Source organism: Taudactylus pleione, unplaced genomic scaffold, assembly GCF_031769625.1.
Source record: "Taudactylus pleione unplaced genomic scaffold, aTauple2 ptg000711l, whole genome shotgun sequence".
NCBI lineage: Eukaryota > Metazoa > Chordata > Amphibia > Anura > Myobatrachidae > Taudactylus > Taudactylus pleione.
The window spans coordinates 13,011,455-13,035,968 of NW_028285113.1; the positions used below are offsets into that span (position 1 = coordinate 13,011,455).

Below are 24,514 nucleotides of genomic sequence, written 5' to 3' on the forward strand. Positions count from 1 at the left end.
TGTAGCGTTCCGCATGCTGTTAATTTTGAGTTTTCACCGTAGACCAGTGATTCTCAACGTCGGTCCTCAAGACACACCAACAGTACTGGTTTTAGTGATAACCATGCTTGAGCACAGATGGTTATACTAATTAAGTCACCTGTCCTCAAGTATGGCTATCCTTAAAACCTGGACTGTTAGTGTGCCTTGAGGACCGTGGTTGGGAACCCCTGCCGCAGAGATTCGACTAATCTTTTTATCAGCTGTGCTATCGATAGGTGAAAGCAGACGTTTGACCGGAGAAACGCATCAGTAAAATATATGTCGATGTTAGTGGGATTGGCTGTTCACATTGCCTCAATAAAGTGACACTGGGACCAGCTACATAGTCCTCTTTATTACAAAGCCGAAAATTGCTTTTGACTGTCAGTTTGACATATTGATGGTGCGTTGCAGTAATACAAGTTCTGTTCATGAAAACTGATTGGTAGAAAGCTCTGCATAAGAGCATGCAGATCATCGCATTACAGGCTTCTAATACAGTTCTGTGTGTTTTATGTACCCTGGCTCTGCTGATCTGACTACCTATCATTTTATTGAATATTAGGATCACTACAATAAAGGATATAAATCTGCCTAACACTGCATTATATATAAGTGCCGCAGGCCACTCTTAAAGCAATTGATTATACTGTGTTCTAAAGAACTTTGAAGAAACTCATTGGGACAGTTTAGACGTTATTTGATTTATCAGTAAAGCAGTGACTAATGAGGTTGCTATGTGTACGGAGATTGCAGTAATTACACATTTGCATTTGAAGATCAAAGAGTAGAGAATGGGAGCACTGTATATGCAAATTTTTAATTATTAATATTATAAATGATTGGTTTTAGTACAAAATTGGATTACTGTGCATGTCTGATGTCCCTTTAATAAATAGAATCCTATACATCTTCATGTTCCTCATGTGACTGACTGTCTGAGCATAGTGGTTTATACAGACGTAGCCCTGTATGTTATTTACAGGAATTTAAGGCCATGTTAGTGTCCATGATTTACATGTATGTCAGTCCAAAATGAATACACTGTAAACATAATCTCCTGATTTATTTTTAAAAAGTGGTCTTTTCTGTATTAAACTAGGAATGAAATTATAGGCACATAAGCAGCATTAGGATACACCTTGCCACCTGGCCTGGTTACTGCAGTATAGTATCAGTTTGATTGTAGCACTCACAAAGAAAGAATAAACATCTTGGATCCCATCTCGCGATGTAGCAAATGAAGTTTCAATCTTTTATTTTTCTCCTGTCAAAATGTATTCTATATTATGGGTAGTCGGAAATATTTTCGATTTTGTTCTATTCAGTCATTGTCAGTTTTTGACTACAGTATTCTGCTTTTCATTGCTAGGATGTTCAGAGAGGACAATTCGAAGATAAGTACCAAACGTTCCTGGACGTTTATGATCATTTCCGCCCAGTGTTCCGCTACTTCTGTAGGGAGAAGTTCTTAGATCCTGCAATTTGGTTTGAGAAGCGCTTGGCTTACACACGCAGTGTTGCAACTTCATCCATAGGTAAAAAGTCTAAATGCTATTATTTGGGTGGATCTGTGTACACTAAAGTGCCAGAAGTCGGGGGATATTTGCCTAGTATCTCGTAGGACCCCTTCTAGCCCGGCGAAGTGGATCAATGTATATTTATTCAGTAGAATTAACTCACACGCTGACTGACCAACCATACCGACAGCTGCAGCTATCGATTTCGACAGCTGCATCTGTCGTTGCCCTACCACCACAGCAGGAGTAGCACTGTCCCTGGCTACGGCGGCTGCCGGGATGCACGTGAGATCTCTCGATGCTTGTGAGATCTCGTGCATGCCCAGTGGAGCTGGCCGGGAGAGAATATACACTGCATCAGCACTAGGCTTGATGCATTGTGGCCTCTGGTAGGGATTGCCGGAGAAGGGAGTTGCCACTCCCCCACTCCGGCAGACGAGATGTTCTTACATCTAGTCTGTACTGCTTCCTGCTTCGACTCGGTAAAGATGCAAAGCAGGAGGACTTATAGCGGCGCAATGTGTGCCGCTATAATACATCTCCCCCCTAGTTGGGTAATCACTGCTGTAATATTTTTTTTCTTGGGGTTGACTGGAAATAGACCTGATGGTTTTCTGGTTTTCCAGCTCAATATCTACTATTCCAGGGTGATTGTCACCGTCATCAGGAATAATTATATCAATGTGCTTCCATTCACTCATTAGTGCTTAATACATTTCTTGCTGTTTGTATTGTAGAGGCTAAAAAAAATGTAATGCCTAGTAACCAGGATATTTGTAATACTAATATAGTAAAATTGTACAGACCTAGCCTTACAACGTAACTCTGCTTGAAGGCAGTGCATTGCTTACTCTGCCTGCCATTTTATCAGTGCACTTATTATACAGGCTGTCTTTTGTGTGTCGATTGCAGTCGGCTACATCGTTGGCCTTGGAGACAGACATGTGCAGAACATCCTGATAGACGAGGAGACAGCGGAACTCGTACACATAGACTTGGGTAAGCTAGCGATGCTACCGATCATTGCTTCCTCTTTGATGATCTTTTAAGCTGCTAAAGTAAGCAGACAAGCAATCGCCAGTATGGGGTCTATGCAGAAACATTGAGTAATTATAAAGGCATATTTATATACCCAGTAATGTACCTGTACAAACAATCATCATCATTTCTATAGTTATTAAATGATATTGTGTAAGCAGGAGATCGTCATTCTTACTATGTTTAATACATTATTTGCATAAACAAGAATTATTTTTTTCTGTGGCTATTTAATTGCTGATAAAGTGACCAATAAACATATTTGTTTTTATATTGAATAATTGCCTTGAATAAACAGTTATTGTAGTTCAATGCCTAATTTATAATTCAAACAATTGAGCAAGCAAATATCAGTGTCCTTTATATAACTAATACATGACTTAATTTTCCCAGTCTTTGCCTATTTATTTACTTGAGCATACCCATACACACAGATGTACAAGTCATGCACTCAGAGCAATTTACCTATCACCAACAAATCCTGCTACTGAGCGCCTGATGCCTGTACTCCATAATAATAACATAAGCGGATGGACTTAAGCTGGTACCCACTTTGCGATCCATCTCACGATATATCATTCCGATGCGGATCGTAACGATATATCGAGAAGATCGCATAGTGTGTATGCCTGATCGCGCGTGCTGCTAAATAAACGACCGCCATGCTGCTAAATGCAGCATGGAACTATATATCACTGGGTCGTACACAGGATCATGTAGCGTGTACGGCCGGCACGATATATTGGTCCATCGTTTACTGCAGTAGCTGGGTACACACATCGGGTGAGGCTTGCATGAACGTAGTGTGTCCATGCCCATATTTACGTAGCCTGAGATCATGAGATGAGTTGTGTATGTTGGCAATCATCAGTCTTGTTTCAGTACCTAATAAGGGACTAGGTATAAGCAGAACAATCACCCGGCTTTTTTGTATACTTTTTCACCCCCACTGTACCTTATCAATACTCAGTCTTGTTTTTTCCATAAGCGGCTTTGAGGTAAGCAAGCAGTAATCATGTTTATCTCTATGCCTCGTGCGTGTGGTGAGTAAGGAATTGTATGCCTCTATTTTGTAGGTGTTGCTTTTGAGCAGGGTAAAATCCTCCCCACTCCGGAGACCGTTCCTTTCCGGTTAACGCGAGACATTGTGGATGGTATGGGCATCACTGGAGTAGAGGGCGTGTTCAGAAGGTACGGATTTCTCCTGTGTGCTATATACTGCCATTTGCCTTATTGTAACGCATGTAAACAGAAATCTGTTCACTTTAGCTTTTGTGAACATGTAATTATGGAGCCTATGGCAGAGGCTAGGTGACCCTGCTTCCATTATCCTTTGGCCTCCTATGTACAGTGTTCTCCCCAGAATTTTTTTCCAACCGGGTGGCATCAAAAAGTAGCCAGGTGGGGGCCTTCGCAATTATGCGCGCGCCGAGAAAAGGGGTATTTCCCTTACCAATCCAGCCCGACAGGTCTCAGGCTGCTCCCTCACTGGCTCTCAGTCAAAAGTGCCCATTATGCAGTGCCCCCTGTATTTGTGCCCTTTATACAGTGCCCCCTGTAGTTTTCCCCTTTATGCATTGCCCCCTGTAGTTTAGCTTTGCCCTTATGCAGTGCCCCCAGGCTGAAGTAGTGCCCCTATGTAGTGCCCCCAGACTGGTCCTTTATGTAGTGCCCCCAGGCTTAAATAGTGCCCCCAGACTGGCCCCTTATGCAGTACCCCCAGGCTTAAATAGTGTCCCTTATGCAGTGCCCCCAGGCTAGCCCTTTATGCAGTGCCCCCAGGTTTAAATAGTGTCCCTTATGCAGTGCCACCAGGCTGGCCCCTTATGCAGTGCCCCCTGGCTTAAATAGTGTCCCTTATGCAGTGCCCCCAGGCTGGTCCCTTATGCAGTGCCCCCAGGCATAAATAGTGCCCCCCAGGGTGGTCCCTTATGCAGTGCCCCCAGGCATAAATTGGGCTTCTTAGGCAGTGCCCCCAGCCTGGCCCCTTATGCAGTGCCCCCAGGCATAAATAGTGCCCCTTAGGCAGTGCCCCCAGGCTGGTCCCATAGGCAGTGCCCCCAGGCTGGTCCCTTAGGAAGTGCCCCCAGGCATAAACAGGCCCCCAGGCTGGTCCCTTATGCAGTGCCCCCAGGCTGAAGTAGTGCCCCTATGTAGTGCCCCCAGACTGGTCCTTTATGTAGTGCCCCCAGGCTTAAATAGTGCCCCCAGACTGGCCCCCTATGCAGTACCCCCAAGCTTAAATAGTGTCCATAGTGCCACCCGGGCTGGTCCCTTAGGCAGTGCCCTCAGGCATAAATAGTGCCCTTTATGTAGTGCCCCCAGGCTGGCCCCTTATGCAGTGCCCCCAGGCTTAAATAGTGCCCCTTATGTAGTGCCTTCAGGCTGGTCCCTTATGCAGTGCCCCCAGGCATAAATAATGCCCCCCAGGGTGGTCCCTTACGCAGTGCCCCAGGCATAAATAGTGCCCCCCAGGGTGGTCCCTTACGCAGTGCCCCCAGGCAATAAATTGGGCCCCTTAGGCAGTGACCCCAGCCTGGCCCCTTATGCAGTGCCCCCAGGCATAAATAGTGCCCCTTAGGCAGTGCCCCCAGGCTGGTCCCTTAGGCAGTGCCCCAGGCATAAATAGTGCCCCCCAGGCTGGTCCCTTATGCAGTGCCCCAGGAATAAATTGGGCCCCTTAGGCAGTGCCCCCAGACTGGTCCCAGCCCAGAACTTACCTTAACTTGATCGCTGCTCGCGCTCCCGCTGCCTCGCGCTCCCGCTGCCTCGCTCTGTCTGGATCTAACTAGATCCAGCAGGCGCGCGGGGCAGGCCCCTCACGTCGCGGGTGACGTCACCCACGCAGTGCATCAGTGGGAACGCTTGCCTCTGAAGCGATCGGAGGCTTCTTTAGCCTTCGGTCACTTCAGAGGCCAGCGTTCCACAGCAGGGGGCAGAGGTTGGGCGGTAGGCTGTTTCTGTCTGGGCGATGCACCCGCAGAAAGCCTGGGGAGAACACTGATGTATGTGCAGTTGGATAGTGTTTGTGGAATATGTGCCTCGGCTTCTAGTCTTTCCTATGTGTGAGAGGACAATTGACAGCTGACAGTCACATTCCTGAAACTTGGTTGGAAGGGTAAAGGTGGTGTTGCCTGTAACTGCAGTCAGCTATAATTCTAAGTTATCAAGTGCAAGTTCAGAGTTAGGTTGGTTACAATCATGTGTCCGATTCACCAGTGTCCAGGAATATCTCACAGACGTGTTATCTTTATGGCTATACGTACTGAAAGTTGGGTACGTGGCTTACCTTTGTATTATACAGCCTAGTAAGGGGACACCGAAATAAATAAAACGTGTGCCGTGCCACCTGCTGCCGACATGTTACCTTTTGTCACTGCCTCTAAAACGTTATCCCTCATAGGTGCTGTGAGAAGACCATGGCGGTGATGAGAAGCTCTCAGGATGCTCTGCTGACCATCGTTGAAGTAAGGCTGAGCTCTGTGAACTTTACTGGCCTCTTAATGTGTCAGACACCCAGGGGTGTATCTAGGGATCCGAGCGCCCCTGGAAAGGTAATGGACTGGCGCCCCCCATAATTTCGGGAAATGCCCCCAGTAGTAGTAGTAGAAATGCCCCCAGTAGTAGTTCCCTCTATGCAGTGCCCCCAGTAGTAGTTCCCTCTATGCAGTGCCACCAGTAGTAGTCCCCCTTATGCAGTGCCCCCAGTAGTAGTGCCCCCTGTAGCAGCCCCATAATACAGTGCCCCCAGTAGCGGCATTCCCCCCTCAATGTGCCCCTAGTAGCAGCCCCCACAATACAGTGCCCCCAGTAGCATCCATCCCCCCCATAACGTGCTCCCAGTAGCGGCCACTCCCTACACAGTGCCCCCTAGTAGCCACACTTCCCCCCCCCCCCCCCACCCTGTGCTGTGCCAGAAAAAAAAAACACACACACAACAAAAAAAACAACTTACCTGATCCCCGCTCCTGCCGATGACCGCCGCTGTCCACTCCTCCGGGCCCACTATCGCTCTGCACTATGGGATGGGAGAGACGTCATGACGTCTCTCCCATCACCCGCTGCGGAAGGAGCCGGAAGACAAAGCTCATGAGTGATCTCAAGCCGGCTCCCTCCGTGGACGACGCAGCAGCCAATGAGAGTCTGTCTGACTCTCATTGGCTGCTATAACAAACACACAGCCGCCGCTGGCGGCTGTGTTTTTGTTTCTGTGTAGGGCAGACCGCTCTCACTGCGGTCTGCCCTATATTTGGGTCCTGGGGGAATAGCAGGGCTAGTTAAAGCCCCTGGGGTAGTCCACCCATTGGTTGCTGGTGGCACTGCCGGATGGCGCCACCACTTTGGCCGGCGCCCCTGGCGAGTGCCATCCTGGCCAATGGGTAGATACGCCCCTGCAGACACCCACCTTTAAGACATTGGGAGAGATGTATAGAGCAGTGTAAAGAGTCAACAATCGGAGAAGTTGCCCGTATCAACCAGTCAGCTTCTACCTATCATTTTATAGAGTGTACTTGATACATGCTACCTCAAAGCTGATTGGTTGCTATGAGCAATTTTTCCAGTTGTCCTATTTTACACTCTCTAGGCTGCTTGATAAATCTGAGGTTGTATTCTGAATCACAAATTACACTTCATATAGCAGCAGCAGTGATAATGTGTGTGTGTTAGCGTGGGATGGCGCATAGTATGAGAGTGCCGTTTACTGTCCATTTAGAAGATGAAATATGCCATGTGCTTTGATGGCGGGTATATGAGGAGGAGGAGCCTGGGTTCAAATGTGCCAGAATGTAAAGTGCCAAATCGCGATACCCCAGCTTCTCCAGTGCCTAATGTACAGCATGTTGGGTCTAATATATTGTGTTTCTTGGGCAGGTCCTGCTCTACGACCCTTTGTTTGACTGGACCATGAATCCTCTGAAAGCACTTTATCTGCAGCAGGATGAAGCGGAGCTCAATGTGACCCTGCCTGAGGACCCAGAATGCAACAGAAACACATGGTACACTAATTATTATTACCAGTTATATAGCGCACACATATTCCGCAGCGCTTTACAGAGAATATTTGGCCACTCTCATCAGTCCCTGCCCCAGTGGAGCTTACACTCTATATCCCCTATCACATGTGCACACACATTCACACTAGGGTTCATTTTGTTGGGAGACAATTAACCTACCAGTATATTTTTGGAGTGTGGGAGAAAACTGGAGCACCCGGAGGAAACCCACGCAAGCACAGGGAGAATATACAAACTCCACACAGTTAGGGCCGTAGTGGGTATCGAACCTACGACCTCAGTGCTGTGTGCCAGTAATGCTAACCATTACACCGTCTGTGCTGCCCAATCTTACTCAGTGGTGCAACCTTAGGCCTATGGACCATGCTGCATATTTTAGACCTATCCTTCCCTATGTTCTCATTACTAAGCACTCTCAAACTGTTTCACTCTGTGCTGTGGGTCTATGATGAAATCGGTCCACCACAATGGGGAACTCGATCTAGGAGCAGGCCACAAGCAATAGCCTATATATGGGCATCGCCTTCTGCTGCTGCCATCATTGCACAGAGTCAGGCCTAGTGCCAGTTGTTATTCTCATGTAACCGTTTTTTCACCTGACACCATTCAGGTATCCCCCTGCTTTTGTCTTGACTTCATCTTAATTGATTTAGTCCTGTGGTGTCCCCATGGGATATCACAAAATCGCCCTATAATAATACAGAATAACTGACCGCTGCTGGAAGGAATAACCAGTATAAATACAGTGTTTTGTTCATAGGATCAGTAACCAAACAACATAGTATTTTTGCCCCTAATACAGAACTTCCAGAGAGTCCGCTTTCTCAATATATTACAGACAAATTCTGAATTAAGTGACTGTGTCCAGAGACTCACAAGTGGCTGTGCTGGCAAAGTGACTGTGTAAGGGGCACACTGCACGCTAATGTATGCTGCGCTATACTCTGCTGATTAAAGTGTCGAGATAGTGTGTACAAGAAAAAAAAAAAGTAGAAAAACTTTCAAGAAAGTTAAAAGTTTAAAAAAAACAAAAAAACTTATTTTTGGTGCTGTACGCCACTGTGTATACAGGCACCATGACTCAGTGGGCCTTAGCACTCTGTATACAAGCACCGTGACTCTGTGGGCCTTAGCCGTCTATGTATACAAGCACCGTGACTGCTTGGGCCTTAGCCCTCTGTGTATACAAGCACCGTAACTCCTTGGGCCTTAGCCCACTGTGTATACAAGCACCGTGACTGCTTGGGCCTTAGCCCTCTGTGTATACAAGCACCGTAACTCCTTGGGCCTTAGCCCACTGTGTATACAAGCACCGTGACTCCTAGGGCAGTAGCCCTCTGTGTGTATAAGGGCATATATGGGCAGAAGCCCTCAGTGTGTGTGTAAGGACCATGAATAATTGGGCAGAAGCCCTCTGTGTGTGTGTAAACACCGTGACTAATTGGGCAGTAGCCCTCTGTGTTTATAAGCACCGTGAATATTTGGGCAGAAGCCCTCAGTGTGTGTGTAAGCACCGTGAATAATTGGGCAGTAGCCCGCAGTGTGTTTTCAATTTTCGTCAATATGGATCACGACAAACAACTAAGTGTAGAGCAGAAGCAGCAAGATAATGCTAGCGGTGCAGCTGCTGGAACCAGTCATGATGACGATACTAGTCATTCACTATCATGTAAAGCTGATACTGAAGGGCGTAGAGGTTTTAAAAAATTAAGGTATCTGAAATCAAAAAATCAAGATTTCACACGGGTAAACACAAGGAAACCTCTAAAGGTTACTGCAGAAAAACAGAAAATTGGCAATATGCCATTCACCACAAGCAGTGGCAAGGAAAGGCTCAGGCCTTGGCCTTTATGTCTTAGTGGTGGTTCTGCACCTGTCAGTGAGGCATCTTCTGCCTCTTATGATGACAATGAAGGACCTTTTAGAAGAAGTGTAAAAAAACTGAAAACCACTAAGGCAGTAGATCAAACTGTGCATTCAGAAACACAAATGTCAGAAATCCCTGAGGAGAGTCCATGTTTGTCCATGGGGGGGAATTGAATTCAACGTGATGTTGAATAGCCGCGGGAGGGAGCTCCCTAAGCTATTCAATACACTGCGCTGTTTGGGCGCGCTAAGGATTTTTTCTCGCACCCCCCTGGGGATGCGAGGAGAAATTCGACCAAAGTGCATGGCGCAGCTGTTTTTCTGCTTAGCGCGGCGCTAACAGCCGTGTGCCCGGCACTTTGGTCAGAGAATGCCTGTAACGTGCCTTAACACCCTTGTTAAGGTGCGATAACCGGCATTCTCCGACCACACAGCGCACTGAATTAAATAGCGCTCGGAGCGCGCTCCCGGTGCTATTCAATTCGCGTTGCATTGAATCGCCCCCCATGAGTGCTATGTGTGAGCCTGACCTTTCAGAGAAGCCGCCTTCCACAGTTTCTGCTCCCTCTGTATTTGTGGGGATGAGCAGCATACGTTTTGCTGATAACATAGAAATTGAGGATGCCAATGTGGATTTGCAAGAGGATGTGGGGGATATTTATGTAGCTGATGCTGGCACTAATGAGGATATTGAGGATGTTGTTTGTGTAAGTCAGGCACCAGTGGAAGCAGCTCTTGGCCATGATAAGAAGGTGGCCATTGTCATGCCAGGGCATAGAACCAACAAATCCATCTCTTATGTCTGGAATTATTTTTACCCAAATCCTGACAACATTTGTCAAGCCATATGTAGCCGTTGTGGAACCATTGCAAGTAGAGGTAGGGACGTTAAGCATCTAGGAACCTCCACGCTATTACGTCATCTGCAGCGAGCTCATGACAAATATTTTATAACATCACAAACTGATGCTAAAAAATAACAAGCAGTCCAGCATCAGCTAGCTCCCTTCTCTGTACTAGATCCCAGTATCTGCAATCTCCACCGCCAACACCTTCATCCTCAATATCCTCAGTAATGATCAGAGGTAGTCCGGCATCTAATTTGCTAGGTGACTCATCCATTTTCCAGGACTCCTCAGAAGAATCCTTGAGCGATAGGCCTGTTACTGCTGCTGCTGAGTGTGGATCTTCATCTCAGAAGTGGGCCAAGAAGACTACTAGTAGTAGTTTAACAAAACAATTGACTGTTAAAGAATCTCTTGGAAGGAGAAGCAAGTATGGAGAAGGAGAAGCTCTCACCCGGTTGCACAGTGGTTCACTGACGCCATGACAGCTATCCTGGTATTAGATCTGCGTCCAATATCCGCAACTAATCCAGTGGGTTTTACAAAGTTAATTGAGATCCTGTGTCCCCGGTATCAAATTCCATCACAGTTTCATTTTATCCGAAAAGCCATTCCTCTACTGTACCAGGACGTTAAAAAGAACCTAATTATTGCCCTACAACATGCCATTGTTGTAACAACTGTCCACTTAACCACATATATGTGGGCAAACTAAAGATTACTGTGACAGCTCACTGGGTGGGTGAATCGTCTTACAGCAGCAGAAGCAGTATCTAACAAACACCAGCTCATTCTGAGGCAGAAAACCTCTTAGAAAAGAGATGTCATAGAAACATGGCTTACCCCACTTGGACTCTACTTAGGTTTTGTGATTTCTTATAACGCCTGAAATATTGTGAAAACATTACAGCTGGGTAAATTTCAACACATCCCCTGTTTTGCTCACACAATCAACTTAGTGGTGCAGAGTTTTTTAAAAAATGACAGGGGCGTGCAGGAGATGCTGTCTGTGGCCCGACAAATTTCAGGACATTTTCGTCATTCAGCAACCGCATGCAGGAGATTGCAGCACCTGCAAGAACAGTTTAATTGGCCCTACCATCAATTGAAGCAAGAGGTGGTAACAAGGTGGAACTCCACCCTTTATATGCATCACTGGATGGAGGAACAGCAAAAAGCAATCCATAGCTATACAACAAGCCATGACATTGGGAGAGGAGGGGGATTGTACCTTAGCCCAACACAGTGGAGAGTACTTTCTGTCTTGTGCAAGGTGCTCAAACCATTTGAAGTAGCCACATGTGAAGTGACTGCTGATACTGCTAGCTTGAGTAAGGTGATTCCCCTAATTAGGCTTTTGGAAAATCAGCTGGAGAGATTGGAGGAGGAGATTAAACAAAGCGAATCCACAAAGTATGCCAGACTTGTAGATCAAGTCCTTTATTTGTTTCGCCATGATCTTGAAATCTGATCGCTACATTTTAGCAACCGTGCTTGATCCTAGGTTTAAGTCGTATGCTGTCTTTCTTTCCAACTGACCCAGATTTTAAAAAATTGCAAAGAGTTACTGGTGAGCAAGTTGGCAAGTTTCACAAGAACTACGACGTCTCCTTCAATTTCTTCAGCAGCAGCCAGAAAAAAAAAATTGCTTTCCCAAAAGACCCAGTGGTGATGCAGATAAGTCAACCCAACATTTTGACATCTGGTCGGGTCTTAAAGAATGGGCCATCATTAGTGACACCTCTACCGTAACTCCATCTGATACGATCACCATCCAAAAAATGGAAGATTATTTTCATGACACATTAAAAATAGACATGTCACAGAGTCCCTTTGAGTACTGGAAGGAAAAAAAAGGCAATTTGGAGGCCCTTGTATGAACTGGCTTTGCATTACTTAAGCTGCCCATCCTCGAGTGTGTACTCAGAGAGATTTTTCAGCACAGCTGGGAACCTTGTGAGTAAACGGCGTAGGAGGTTACTTCCTCAAAATAAGATGATGTTCATCAAAATTAACTGGAAATTCCACGATGAAGACCTTTTCCAGCAATTACGTCACAGTACAGAGTCTTCTGTAATGGTGGATTCCAGCGGGGATGAATTAATATTGTGTGAGGATGATGTACACACTGATTAGGGTGAGGATGGCAATGACGATGACATCTTGCCACTGTAGAGCTGTTGCCTTAAGCCGATTGGTAGCTTGTTTTGTGGGGGCCCAAACAAACCAAGCACTTCAACCACAAAAGTGGCAGTCCAAGTCCCTGAAGTGCTTGGTTTGTTAAAGTGTGCATGTCCTTTTTAATATCCAACATAAGGGTGGGTGAGAGGGCCCAAGGACAATTCCATCTTGCATTACCTTTCATTTCTGCCACTGCTGTGTGGCAATGTTTCATAGATGTGCTTTAAACTGTGGTGTCTGTGCCGCTGCTCTGTCACTTAGTAACCAGTCAGCTCATTCAGCCTTTGGCCAATAATGGTGAAAACAATATTATAAGCTGTGAGGTGGTTTAAATTGACTGTAAATGACTGGAAATTAATGTTATTGAGGTTAATAGTACTCTAGGAACAAGAAAAAAGCCCAAATTATGTGATTTTAGCTTTTTTCTGTAAATTTTTTTCAAAAATCCAAAGCCAGTCACCGCAGTTTGGCAAATCCAAAGCCAGACGACGAATCAGAGCCAAATCCGGCAAAAATGGTCCGGCGCACATCCCTACTATATATATTTGCCTTAGTGACTTGTAATAAGTATGAGTTTCCCAAACTCTGCCATTACAGTCCAGGTTGTAAGGATATCCATGTTTGAAAACAAGTGACTTAATTAGTAGGTAGGTCAATTTGATTCAACTTTCTGGACTCAAGCATGGATATCCTTAAAACCTGGACTGTATTGGCGGAGTTTGGGAAAAAATCTGCACTAAGGAATTCTGAAGCCATGTAAAGGAAAAAGATGACTTCTAATCTTTGCAATACTTTACAGTAGGGGTGCATTGTTCCATATAATACACAGGTTTTCAGAAAGAACACGAAAGCCAGCAGATCTCGCTGTTGTATATATGATATTTGCAGGAGTTTATACATTTAAAATCACTTGTGCATTATTTAAAACATAATATGCAACAATTAAGTTCATTGACACCATATACTAAGAGGGTGGGGACAGGGCCGCAACTGGATATTTTTTGGTCTCGCATTAAATTTTGTAAGGTATCCCATATACAACCCAAGGGTAAAGAAAACAAAATAGATACGGGATAGACAGAAGTGCCTAGTAGCAGCACTATAGCAGTTACATCTTTGGGTATGGACACTCTTTAGCATTGTATTTTAGAAAAACTTGTATATGCAAGTAGAAAGAATAAATGAAACAATGACAGGAAATATTGTATTAATAAATATAGGAGTTTAGTGAAACAACCTGCCATATGTACTAAAAGCTGATAACAGGCATGATTCCAATGATGCAGTATATACTCTACTCACTCTGTATATTTCTGATGCCAGGTGACATTATCAGTGTGTGCATCTCTTATCATGTTGGATAACCCCGTTTTATCTGTCCCCACGCAGTGACACGCAGAGCTTCAACAAAGTGGCAGAACGCGTCCTCTTGCGGCTCCAGGAGAAGCTGAAAGGAGTTGAAGAGGGGACTGTACTGAATGCGGAAGGACAAGTGAATCTTCTCATCCAGCAGGCGATGGATCCAAAGAATCTCAGCAGGCTCTTCCCTGGCTGGAAAGCCTGGGTATAGTGTGAGGGGCGATCCTGTATTTTTATATATACAGTTGGCACAAGTATAAACCATGACAGAGGTATTCGACCCTATAATAGAAGTCATATGGCTACTACTCTATACGTCAGAAGGGTTCTGCACTCTCCTTCCACTATTGTAACAATGTGCTGACCTGTTATTCACTGCTGCCACAATTTAAAGTGGCAACACTTATTAATGAGGCATGCACCAAACCCTCTGAAATGCGTTAGTTCTTTCTACTCAGGAAAATGCATCCAATATGAATGTCCTGGGCTGCTCAGCAGCCTGAAATACAGTTCACACCATGTCATACAGTCCATAACAACGTTTTCTATATAAGCACCCTCTTACTATGGGACACTCCATTATATCATATGTTTAGCTGCTGTGTTGTAAACATCACTTCAAATCCTATTATCAATTACGGGATGTGGATGCTTTGGGGGCATAAACACCGGCCCTTTTTCATCACAAATTAGGAAGGAAAGGATAAATGTAGCATATGGTGCATTATACCCTTCGTTAGTGAAACAATGGGTGACTCTCTCAGAGGAGAGGTGAAACCATAGCTTCATTATCCCTAGTGGTTGACAAATAAATCTGTTTCTGATTTAGCAGTAGAGGGACACAGACGTTATAGGTAAAACATAGCCCCCCACTCATTCTGTGTTCCCTTACTGCTGATAGAGACAATGGAATTATTGCACTGCCAACCAAATCCCCCTCTCTGAGGCTGTACGGTTACACAGATGGCGGGTTATGTTTTATCCCTCCCTTTGGTCACTGTCCTCATATTGCTGATGGAGAAAATACATTACTGGTGGGTCAATATTTCATTTTGTGTCACTAACAAGTCACATAAATCTCCCTGTAGATAAATATAGATATATTTTTGTTTTCTTTTAGAGTTCAGGTCTAAGATCATTTCCTAAGGTCTCTGTACTACTTTCTTTAATCAATTTGTTTCTTGTTTAAAAAGAAATAATTTTCTTAGATGGAGTTCACAAATTCAATACTGTATTCTGCAGGTAATAAAACAACTACTGTAAATAAGACTTATAGTTTATTTATGTGACGTTCTCTCGCTGCCATAAGGATTTCGCACTCGCTGTGCTGATGACATTCCTACCTCACTCCTTATATGAAACAATCAGGTATAAGAATTAGTTGATGATTTTCCCTGTATAGCACCATGGCGTACAGATCATACTGTCCTTCTGGTCAGTGCGCACAATATACCACAAACCGTGACTCCATCATACATTACATGGATACTCTTTGTTAGGTACTTTTTTCATTGACCGTTATTTTAATTACAGATTTTTATATGAAATTTATATAACCAAGTAATGAAGTTCATTTTGGGTAAAGATGTTTTTTTTTACCATGATACTATTTGGGTAATAATACTGAGATGTTGCAGCTGGTCAGTTTGTGTTCCTCTGTCTCCATTTACTTACTCTGCAAACAAAAACTCCACAGCCCAGACTTTCATGTTCAAATTCATTCTCCTCGGACAGGTAAAAGGAACAGACACTGGATGAAGATGCTCCATACAAGGCTCATTCTGGGTGTGGGGGGGGGGGGGGGGGTCACCAATCCTGTCCCCTGAAAGTCACCAAACTGTAGTCCCTATTTAATGTAAACCTTTGCATACTAAGCCATGTGCTTGGTGTATATGTATATACCGATGTCTTCAGTTTGTACTTGATTTCATGTTGGATACATCACTAGTTCCTGTTGCAGTACTTGGTTCAGTTCATGAATCCGTTGTCTCCACAGAGCGCAGATGATGGGGCCACTTTGACAGACGTGGTAAATTCATCATGACGTAAACACAACTTTGGTATCATCCCGCCTTATATACAATTATAAAGAGAGGTTTGATCTACTTATATGTAAAAAAAAAAATGTGCTTTGGGTGTTACACCAGTGGTATAATAAATACAATTGGACTGATAAGGGGCTCATGTAGAATAAGAGTATTTTCAACGCCACTTGACTCACATACAGTATGTTCTGTTGGACACAATAGGTTAATGGAAGTTTAAGATAAAGGACAAAAGAAATATCTATATTGTGTTTAATTTCAGATTGCTCTGTAGATAATGGAGAAAGCCTGACCTATGCTGGCAGCAGGCCGCATGTATTCACTTCCCGCGTTCATGTTTGTGATGCTGTGAAGTTATTCTTCCTCTTTTTCACTGGAATCCAATGACACCGGGGGTAGCTGTGAGAATTCATATAAATCATATGGAGACCGCACAAATGTTGTTCCTGCAAAGTGATGTGAGATAATGGTCACAGATGGTCTGATAGAGACAGTGACTTGTTTATGGTCAATGAGTCGGCTGTTCTGCATAAAAGCTTATGTCCCTTTATACTGGCATTTAGTAGCCAAACGGTCAACTGGGAGGTTCTCTACTTGGGAAGACAGTATGCCACCGATAAGGTAAGTGTGTGTGTATATATATATATATATATATATATCTCCATCCAGACTTTTACATCCATAAAGCGGACTCCCCCAAGCCGCAGCATGATTGACATGCTGCAGCGTTTAAGGGGCGTGGCTGGTCACCGTAAACATTGCCCCCATTTTTTTGGGAGGGACAAGGCCAGGGTCTGCATTGGCGGATGCATATTTCTGGCCTCTTACGTGACCAGCACCTGGACAGGTAGCGGGACGCTGCAGCTCCTGCAGCCAGATCAAAGGGGCAACCATGGTGACGGTGCTTGCAAATGCAGCAAGGAGGTGTCTGACACCTCCTTTTGTATTTGCATTAAGATGAACGGAATTGCAAAGCTGCTGGTGTGTGCCTCTGCAATTCCCACCTAATCTCAATCAGGCCCTTAGAGCGGTAGAAATTGCGAATTCTTCCACAAAGGGCATAGCAAGCCCCACTTAAAGGGAAGGTGCTTTGGAGAAGTTGTTAGTTCCTATAATTCATAATTATAATAGCATAGTAGGAAGGGTTTTGAGTAAGGATGACCGCAGAGCTTAAGTGAGCCATAGACAGGTGCGAGCATAAGGAGACTGTCTGATTCTAGGACTACTCACAATTTACTCCTCATGAAGGCATTTGAATGCATTAAGAGAGGTGGGCCACCAAGTAATACTTTTAGAAGTCAAGTACCCTGAGGCTGCCATCCTAATATGCAGGTGTATGGTCCTCATCCTTGCCCACAGTCACCGCACAGGCCATGAAAATCTGGATATTAATGTGTATAAGATAGTGAAGAACAAATATGGGACTCTGGCTGAAATAACTATAGGAGTCGGGGAAGAACATTCATTTTGAGAGTAGCCACCCTACCCTGCCAAGAGCTGGTCACCGGGTGCCATATGCTCAGGTCCCTTTTGATGCTGACAAGTATCTGAGAGAAATTATCAGAATGCAAAATGTCTTATTTTGTTAGATAACTTCCAAGGTGCCTAATTGGAAGATATTGCCATTGTTCTTTTGTAGAAGGCCCCATATGCTGGTGTTTATTATTTATAGTACAAAAGTTACGTTCATAATAGCAACATCTACTGGTTGAGTTTGGACTAGAGCGTATAGCTGAATGTTGCATATTATAACAGAAATAGGAGGGAATAGACAATGGAGCTTCACTAGATGTAAGCAAGCCTAGTATAAAACCAAAGTAAGGTGGGTACATACTGGGCGATATATTGGGCGTTCAGTCGAACAGCCCCCCCCGATATGTCTGTGAACGAAGTAATTGACAGACATATCGCATACATGCTCTGCAGCACAGCAGATGCCCAATATATCTGCAGATATATTGGCGCATCTGGCCACCTGTACACTTGCTGCAGAGACCGCCAGTGACTGACAGCTGAACTGGGCGGGCATTTGATTTCAAATGCCCGCACAGTTTTTGAAGTCAGGGCATACACATTGAGCAGCCGATCAGTTTGTATAGCTTACCTGACCAGCTGCTGTGTTGGTGTTGTAAATATGTTGCGACCTTAAATAGCCTTACGAATATAGGCTTAATAATATATAAATTAAAACACGATAACATTCAATTTTTTGTCGATTTAAAGGTCTCAAATACAGTGGTTTCAATTATATGAAATATAAAATGAAAGAATTTTCATCATATTGCATTATGTCAACACGCAAATGTTACATGTTGTTCTGTCTAAAAAGGAGAGTTATGGTAAACCTTACCTTGGTTAACTCTCTTTCTTCAAAGTCAATAGGGTCCACAGGGCGACATTGGGGTGTAGGTGGGACCTGGAGGACCGGACACTAACAGCAAAGCTTTTCAGTCCCAGGATCCTCCGGTCCTTCCCCCTATACCCCGCCCACAGCCTGAGGGATGAGAGGACATATCCGTGGGAGACCACTTTCCTCACCAAGGCATCTGATGTGGTTTGATGCCAAAACTGGGCGAATTGAATAAGTCGACCTCCCACCCTATGAGCCCCCAGGAAGAGGCCCGCCCCATCAGACTGTAGGCTTGTCCTCAGGCTTGGCAGGTGGACGTCTAGTAGCCCAGGCCTGTTTGGCCCTAGGCTTGGAGGCCTTGGTTGATGTCTACTGTCATGGAAAACACTGACCCTTGGCTTTTCCTTGAGGACGAAAGGATGACGTCCGAGGCTTTGAATTATATGCAGAGGGCAGGTACGCTGTCTTGTTAGCCGCCAAAGTAGTCACAATTTTATGACCAAATAGGATGTCTCCTGCATAAGGCAGAGACTCAAGAGCCCGCTTTGATTCTGAATCTGGATGTCAGGAGAACCATATCCATAGCTGGTTCACCTAAGTAGGAGGCTGCATCTCTAATGTGAGATATGTAGGACAGCTGTTCCCTCGAAGCACCAAGGGGAAAAGTCTCTTCCAAGGCCACTGCCCGACTCTCAATGGCTTTTGCCACCCAGGTCGTAGCCCTAGCAGGACGAGTAATAGCTCCTGTAAGAGAGTATATGGATTCATGACAAGCTTCTATACGTCTATCTGTAGTCACCTTCAAGGAGGTTGTAGTATGAATGGGTAAGGTGCCACTTTTAACCAGACATGTTACATGAGAATCCACTGCTGGGGGAACTTCCCATTTAGTACAATCAGTAGCTGGAAGTGAGTAAAAGGAACTGAACAGTTTTGGAATTTGAAACCTTTTACAGGGCATATTCCAAGCTTCACTCATGTGATCTGATAGCTGGTCAGAGTGAGGAAACTCTGGTAAAACAACCTTTTGCCGCTTAAAAAGTGCATGTTTCTTCTTAGGAGCGGGTTCATCCTCCTCTTCTATTTGTAGAATAGTTTTAACAGCTCTCACAAGAGCAGGTACAGTATATCTAGTTTAGAGGGTGGCTCCTCTTCTCCTGAGACGGAGTCAGAGTGAGAGAGATCTGCATCTTCTGCCTCCCCAGATGATATCTCAGAATCAGATAACGGTGTGGATTGGGATGATATCATAGTACGCTTAGTAGGTAAAGGCTTTTCTTTTTGCAGCATTTTCTGAAAAACCATAGAGGTATTAGCCAAACTCTGTACTGAGGTAGACAGTACCTCTACCCATGGGGGAGGCATAGGAATTGCAGGGAGTACCTGCTGTGGCCCTCCATAGGGGGAGCTACCACGGGGACTGCTACTTGGTAATGCTGGCAAGTTTTGCCAGCATTTGTGAAAAGGCAGCCCCGGGTGGGTCCTGAAGAAGAGATGCCAGGGCTTATGGGCCTTGGGCTGTGTATCAATTAGTACAGAGACCATCCTGAATGAGGTCCTTTGTGGCTAAGCCCGCAGAGCAGGACTTACAAGACACCAGAGTAGCAGGAGCAGCTTCAGGCTGCTTGTTATTCTATCCTCTGCCAGCCATAGCCACAAGAATAACAAAACACACAGTATGATACAGTGCAGTGAACACCCTGGATGTTATGGCACAGTGTAGCATGCAACCAGGGGCTTGCTGGCAACTTTTAGCCTGGGGGGCAAATGCATGCAGGCGGCCTTGGCAGAGGAGTAGCGTGTAGCCAGGGGGCCCGCAGAATATGTGTGCTACGGCGCGCCCCTCCCCCCCTCAAGTGTTCCATGGAGGAGGCGGGTCCATATGGGATTAATGTAAGGTAAAAATAAAGATTAGGGCAGCCCCCTGTCGTAGTGCCCATATGCAGTGCCCCCGTGCGCCACAGGAGAGAACACCCTTATGCAGGCCTCCAGTAGTGATCCCCCCTATGCAGTGCCCCTTGTGCCCCAGTAGTAAGCCCCTTATATAGTGCCCCCAGTAGTGGTCCCCCCTGTGCAGTGCCCCTTGTGCCCCCAGTAGTAAGCCCCTAATAGTGGTACCCCCTATGCAGTGCCCCTTATATAGTGCCCCCAGTAACAGTCCACCCCCCATGCAGTGCCCCCAATAGTGGTAACCCTTATGCAATGCCCCTTAAATAGTGGCCCCAGTTGTAGTCTCCCCCCTATGCAGTACCCCCAGTATTGCCCTTTACATAGAGCCCCTGGCAGTGGCCCCTCGATGCAGTGCCCCCAGTGGTAGTCCCCTCCCCCTATGTAGTGCCCCTAGTAGTAGTCCCCTCCCCCCTATGCAGTGCCCCTAGTAGTAGTCCCCTCCCCCCTATGCAGTGCCCCTAGTAGTAGTCCCCTCCCCTTGTAGTGCCCCCAGTAGTTGTAGTCCCCCCTTTGTAGTGCCCCCAGTAGTAGTAGCCCCCCTTGTAGTGCCCCCAGTAGTAGTAGTCCCCCCTTGTAGTGCCCCCAGTAGTAGCCCCCCTTGTAGTGTCCCCAGTAGTAGTCCCCCCCCTTGTAGTGTCCCCAGTAGTAGTAGTCCCCCCCTTGTAGTGTCCCCAGTAGTAGTAGTCCCCTCCCTTGTAGTGTCCCCAGTAGTAGTAGTCCCCCACCCCCTTGTAGTGTCCCCAGTAGTAGTAGTCCCCCACCCCCTTGTAGTGCCCCCAGTAGTAGTATTAGTAGTCCCCTTATAGTGTCCCCAGTAGTAGTAGTCCCCCCCCTTGTAGTGTCCCAAGTAGTAGTAGTCCCCCCCTTGTAGTGTCCCCAGTAGTAGTAGTCCCCTCCCTTGTAGTGTCCCCAGTAGTAGTAGTCCCCTCCCTTGTAGTGTCCCCAGTAGTAGTAGTCCCCCACCCCCTTGTAGTGCCCCCAGTAGTAGTATTAGTAGTCCCCTTATAGTGCCCCCAGTAGTAGTAGTCCCCTCCCCCTTGTAGTACCCCCAGTAGTAGTAGACCTCTCCTTGTAGTGCCCCCAGTAGTTGTAGTCCCCCACCCCCCTTGTAGTGCCCCCAGTAGTAGTAGTCCTCCCCTTTATAGTGCCCCCAGTAGTGCCAGACACCCCCCCCCCCCCCCAGTAGACACACGTAATATAAAAAAAAAAAAAAAACACCTGAATCCCCGCTCCCGCCATCTGCTCCTCCGTCTGTCCTCCCGGGCCGGGCCGCTCTGCATTATGGGAGAGACGTCATATGACGTCATGACGCCTCTCCCATTAACCCACTGCGGGAGCCGGAAGATGGAGCGGCTCCTGCAGTGGGCGCAGCAGCAGCTGAGAGTCTGACAGACTCTCATTGGCTGCTGATCTAAACAAACACACAGCTGCCAGAGCCGGACGGTCAGCGCTACACGCGCGGTGCAGTCTGTGTCACAGTGACACAGACTGCACCGGCCCGCATGACGCTGCGGCCCGGGGGGCACATGGCACCCTGCCCCCCAGCCCAGCCCGCCACTGCATGCAACCACGTTATAAAGTATGTGATACAGTAGCACTCACGAATATCTACAATGAACCCCGTACTGTATACCTTTAGTATATCAGGGTATAGTAGAATAAAGAGAGAGGTATAATCTGTACAGTATAGAAAGTAGAGATTAGCGCTAGCACAAGTCACAAACGTAGAAAAACATTACATTACAATGGGCACTAGAATCAACTACACAGACCGCAGTGGCTGGTAGGATATAGCGCTGTATGACCTGGCCCGTGGGAAAGGTATACAGGGAAACTAGACCTAGCAGTCCCGGAGACCTGCTTGCAGAAAATGGGGCCTTCTCCCCTTGCTGACATTAACCACCGGGGCCCCTGGCCTCCTTACATATGCCCTGTCCCAGTATGTTATATGCCCCGGTGGTCTAGTGGAGTCGTGGGCGCAACAGTATCCACATCAGCACCTCTGGGCTGTCTCCTAAGACCGGAGGCAAGACTGCGCAACAATGCGGGTTCCCGCGAACGGGGTTCAGTCTTACCTGTCCCCTGAATTCCGGGCTGCAAATCGGAGCCCCGACGTGAGTACCCCTAGCACAGGTTTGGAGTCACGGTGCCTCGAAGGGGTGATGGGGCAGCAGCACAGACGTCCGGAGGACAGTCTGCTGCTGCTTGCCTGTTATAGTAAAAAAAATAGAAATAAATTAAATCATAAAATAAAAGCTTGGTCTGCTTAATGCAGCCCCGTTATACTGGTGATCCAGCTCCTGCTGGACACCAACTAAACTGAAATGCCCTCAGCCTGGGAGCTGGGTATAGGGGGTAGGACTGGAGCATCCTGGGATCGAAAAGCTTTGCTGTTGGTGTCCGGTCCTCCAGGTCCCACCTACACCCCAATGTCGCCCTATGGACCCTATGGATCCTGAAGAAGAAAGAGTAGCGTATAAAAACTTCCAAGAAAAATGAAATCAGGTATCAGGCTAGATCAGTGGGCAGTGTATGAGCTGCCCAGCAGATAGTTCTTGTATAATTATCATTTAAAGATATTCCCATACATGAGGGATTAGAGGTAGCACAACCAGATCACTGCTTGTCTTCTGCTTAATACTCTGGTTTCCGAGCAACAAAACTTGGATGTATCCTGTACGCTGAGAAATCTGGCAGGCATTTTAATAAATGTAATAAAACTGAAGCCTATTCCCCCTGAGAGCCCCAGTTAATAGAACTCCAGTTACAAATCTCATGCGCTGTACTTCTCAGCAGAATAGGGATTTGTATCAAATCAAAATATCCTTCAGGCTACAACTCTAACAGAGATCAGAATCCCAGAGGGGGGGGAGGGGGTTAGGATTTCAGACTGAAGTGGGAATCTCTAAATGGTGCGTATGAGAGTTTTTAGAAGTGGAGATGTTGCCCATAGCAACCAATCAGATTCTAGCTATTATCTTCTAGAAGGTGCTAGTTAAATATTAAGTAGAATCTGATTGGTTGCTATGGGCAACATCTCCAATTCTAAAAACTCTCACTCTAGTAAATTTACCCCCACGGGTCAAGCCCTAGTTCCTTATTATTGCTGCACATGTGTTTCACCTGTGTTCAAGCGTGGATATCCTTAAAACGTGAACTGTAATGGTGGCGTTTGGGAACCTCTGGTCTAAGAACTGCCAACTGTCTACACCCTTGCATTGTTCACCCAGTCCTTGGAACATTTACTTCAGTTGCCACTTGGATTTCCCTGCAGTGTGACTCTTCATCATTATTTCTTTAATCTGCGAGTATTCTGCAACACCTAAGCGTACTGGAGAGACTTGCATTTGTTTTATCATTTGGATCTCCCAGTTGTGTCACTATCCCTCACTGTATTACTCTGCAACACCTAAGCATACACCAGAGACTTTTTCATATCCCAGATACTATTTGTATTTCCCTGCTTTATGACACATTACTGCAATAATTATTCTGGACTCTAAAATTCTGTCATACAATCCGTATCAAAACAGAAGGAAAGGAGCAGTAGATTCAGTATCCATCTCTGTTTGTTCCAGCTCCAAGCATTTTTTTTTTTATGGCACTGTCCACTCTGGAAGCCAATACATGTCTTTGAAAACACAGCAAATGGCTTTTCTGATGCAGCAAAGATGACATCCTCCCAGCCAGCCTCAGTGGGGGTTTTGTACATCCAGTCTGTCTCTGCTGGGGGTCTATTCCCTCTGGCCTGCTAAGGAGAGGGTTCCAAGGGGTCAAACAGTTCCTGGGAGAACGCAATACTTTCAATCTGCTACCAAGAAGAATAGGTCTGTTACTATGGGATGTTTGGGCCTTCACGTTGCTCCAGAGGAGGTTTCATTCACCCAATCCATTCCAGTATCACTTTCTGTTCATGCCTCCAGGCTCAGAGTTCCATGTAGATAACATTGGCCATCAATTTAGAATCACCAATGTCTGCAATCTCCTCCAGTCCAAAGATTCCAGCTGATGTGTCATTGAAATTTTTTTTAGTGATATCTACCATCCTGTGGTCCAAATTACTACCTCTTTTTCAGAGATGTCTGAGACCATAGCCGAGTCTGACATCTCCAAGTGTACTGCCCAGCCTGGGGGTCAACTGTTGTGTGCCCAGCTAAAGATGGTAAGGACTACTGTCCAGTCTGAGGTTTCTGAGGAGATTATCCAGTCTCTGGTTCCCAAGACGGCTGCCCAGTTTGAGGAACCTAACATCTCTGCCCAGTTGAGGCTTCAGAGCACACTGCCCTTGCCTTCAGGCATTTGGACGAACCCACTGGTCTTTCCT

General features: G+C 46.0%; 2 protein-coding genes across 6 annotated transcripts in view; one reads left to right on the top strand and one right to left on the bottom strand.

The window, feature by feature from the left end:
* Window positions 1–15,112, top strand: part of ATM (ATM serine/threonine kinase) — a 245,664-nt gene extending 230,552 nt beyond the window's left edge. For all 3 annotated transcript variants that reach the window (XM_088456725.1, XM_088456727.1, XM_088456726.1), the window contains exons 58-63: window positions 1,394–1,559; window positions 2,454–2,540; window positions 3,656–3,770; window positions 5,983–6,046; window positions 7,452–7,576; window positions 13,876–15,112. In XM_088456725.1, coding sequence (XP_088312851.1) covers window positions 1,394–1,559; window positions 2,454–2,540; window positions 3,656–3,770; window positions 5,983–6,046; window positions 7,452–7,576; window positions 13,876–14,056 — 738 coding nt within the window. In that variant the 3' untranslated portion in view covers window positions 14,057–15,112. The remainder of the gene's footprint in view (window positions 1–1,393; window positions 1,560–2,453; window positions 2,541–3,655; window positions 3,771–5,982; window positions 6,047–7,451; window positions 7,577–13,875) is intronic.
* An 850-nt stretch (window positions 15,113–15,962) lies between these two features.
* Window positions 15,963–24,514, bottom strand: part of CUNH11orf65 (chromosome unknown C11orf65 homolog) — a 42,647-nt gene continuing 34,095 nt past the window's right edge. For all 3 annotated transcript variants that reach the window (XM_088456685.1, XM_088456686.1, XM_088456684.1), the window contains one exon: window positions 15,963–16,336. In XM_088456685.1, the coding sequence (XP_088312811.1) occupies window positions 16,245–16,336 (92 nt within the window). In that variant the 3' untranslated portion in view covers window positions 15,963–16,244. The remainder of the gene's footprint in view (window positions 16,337–24,514) is intronic.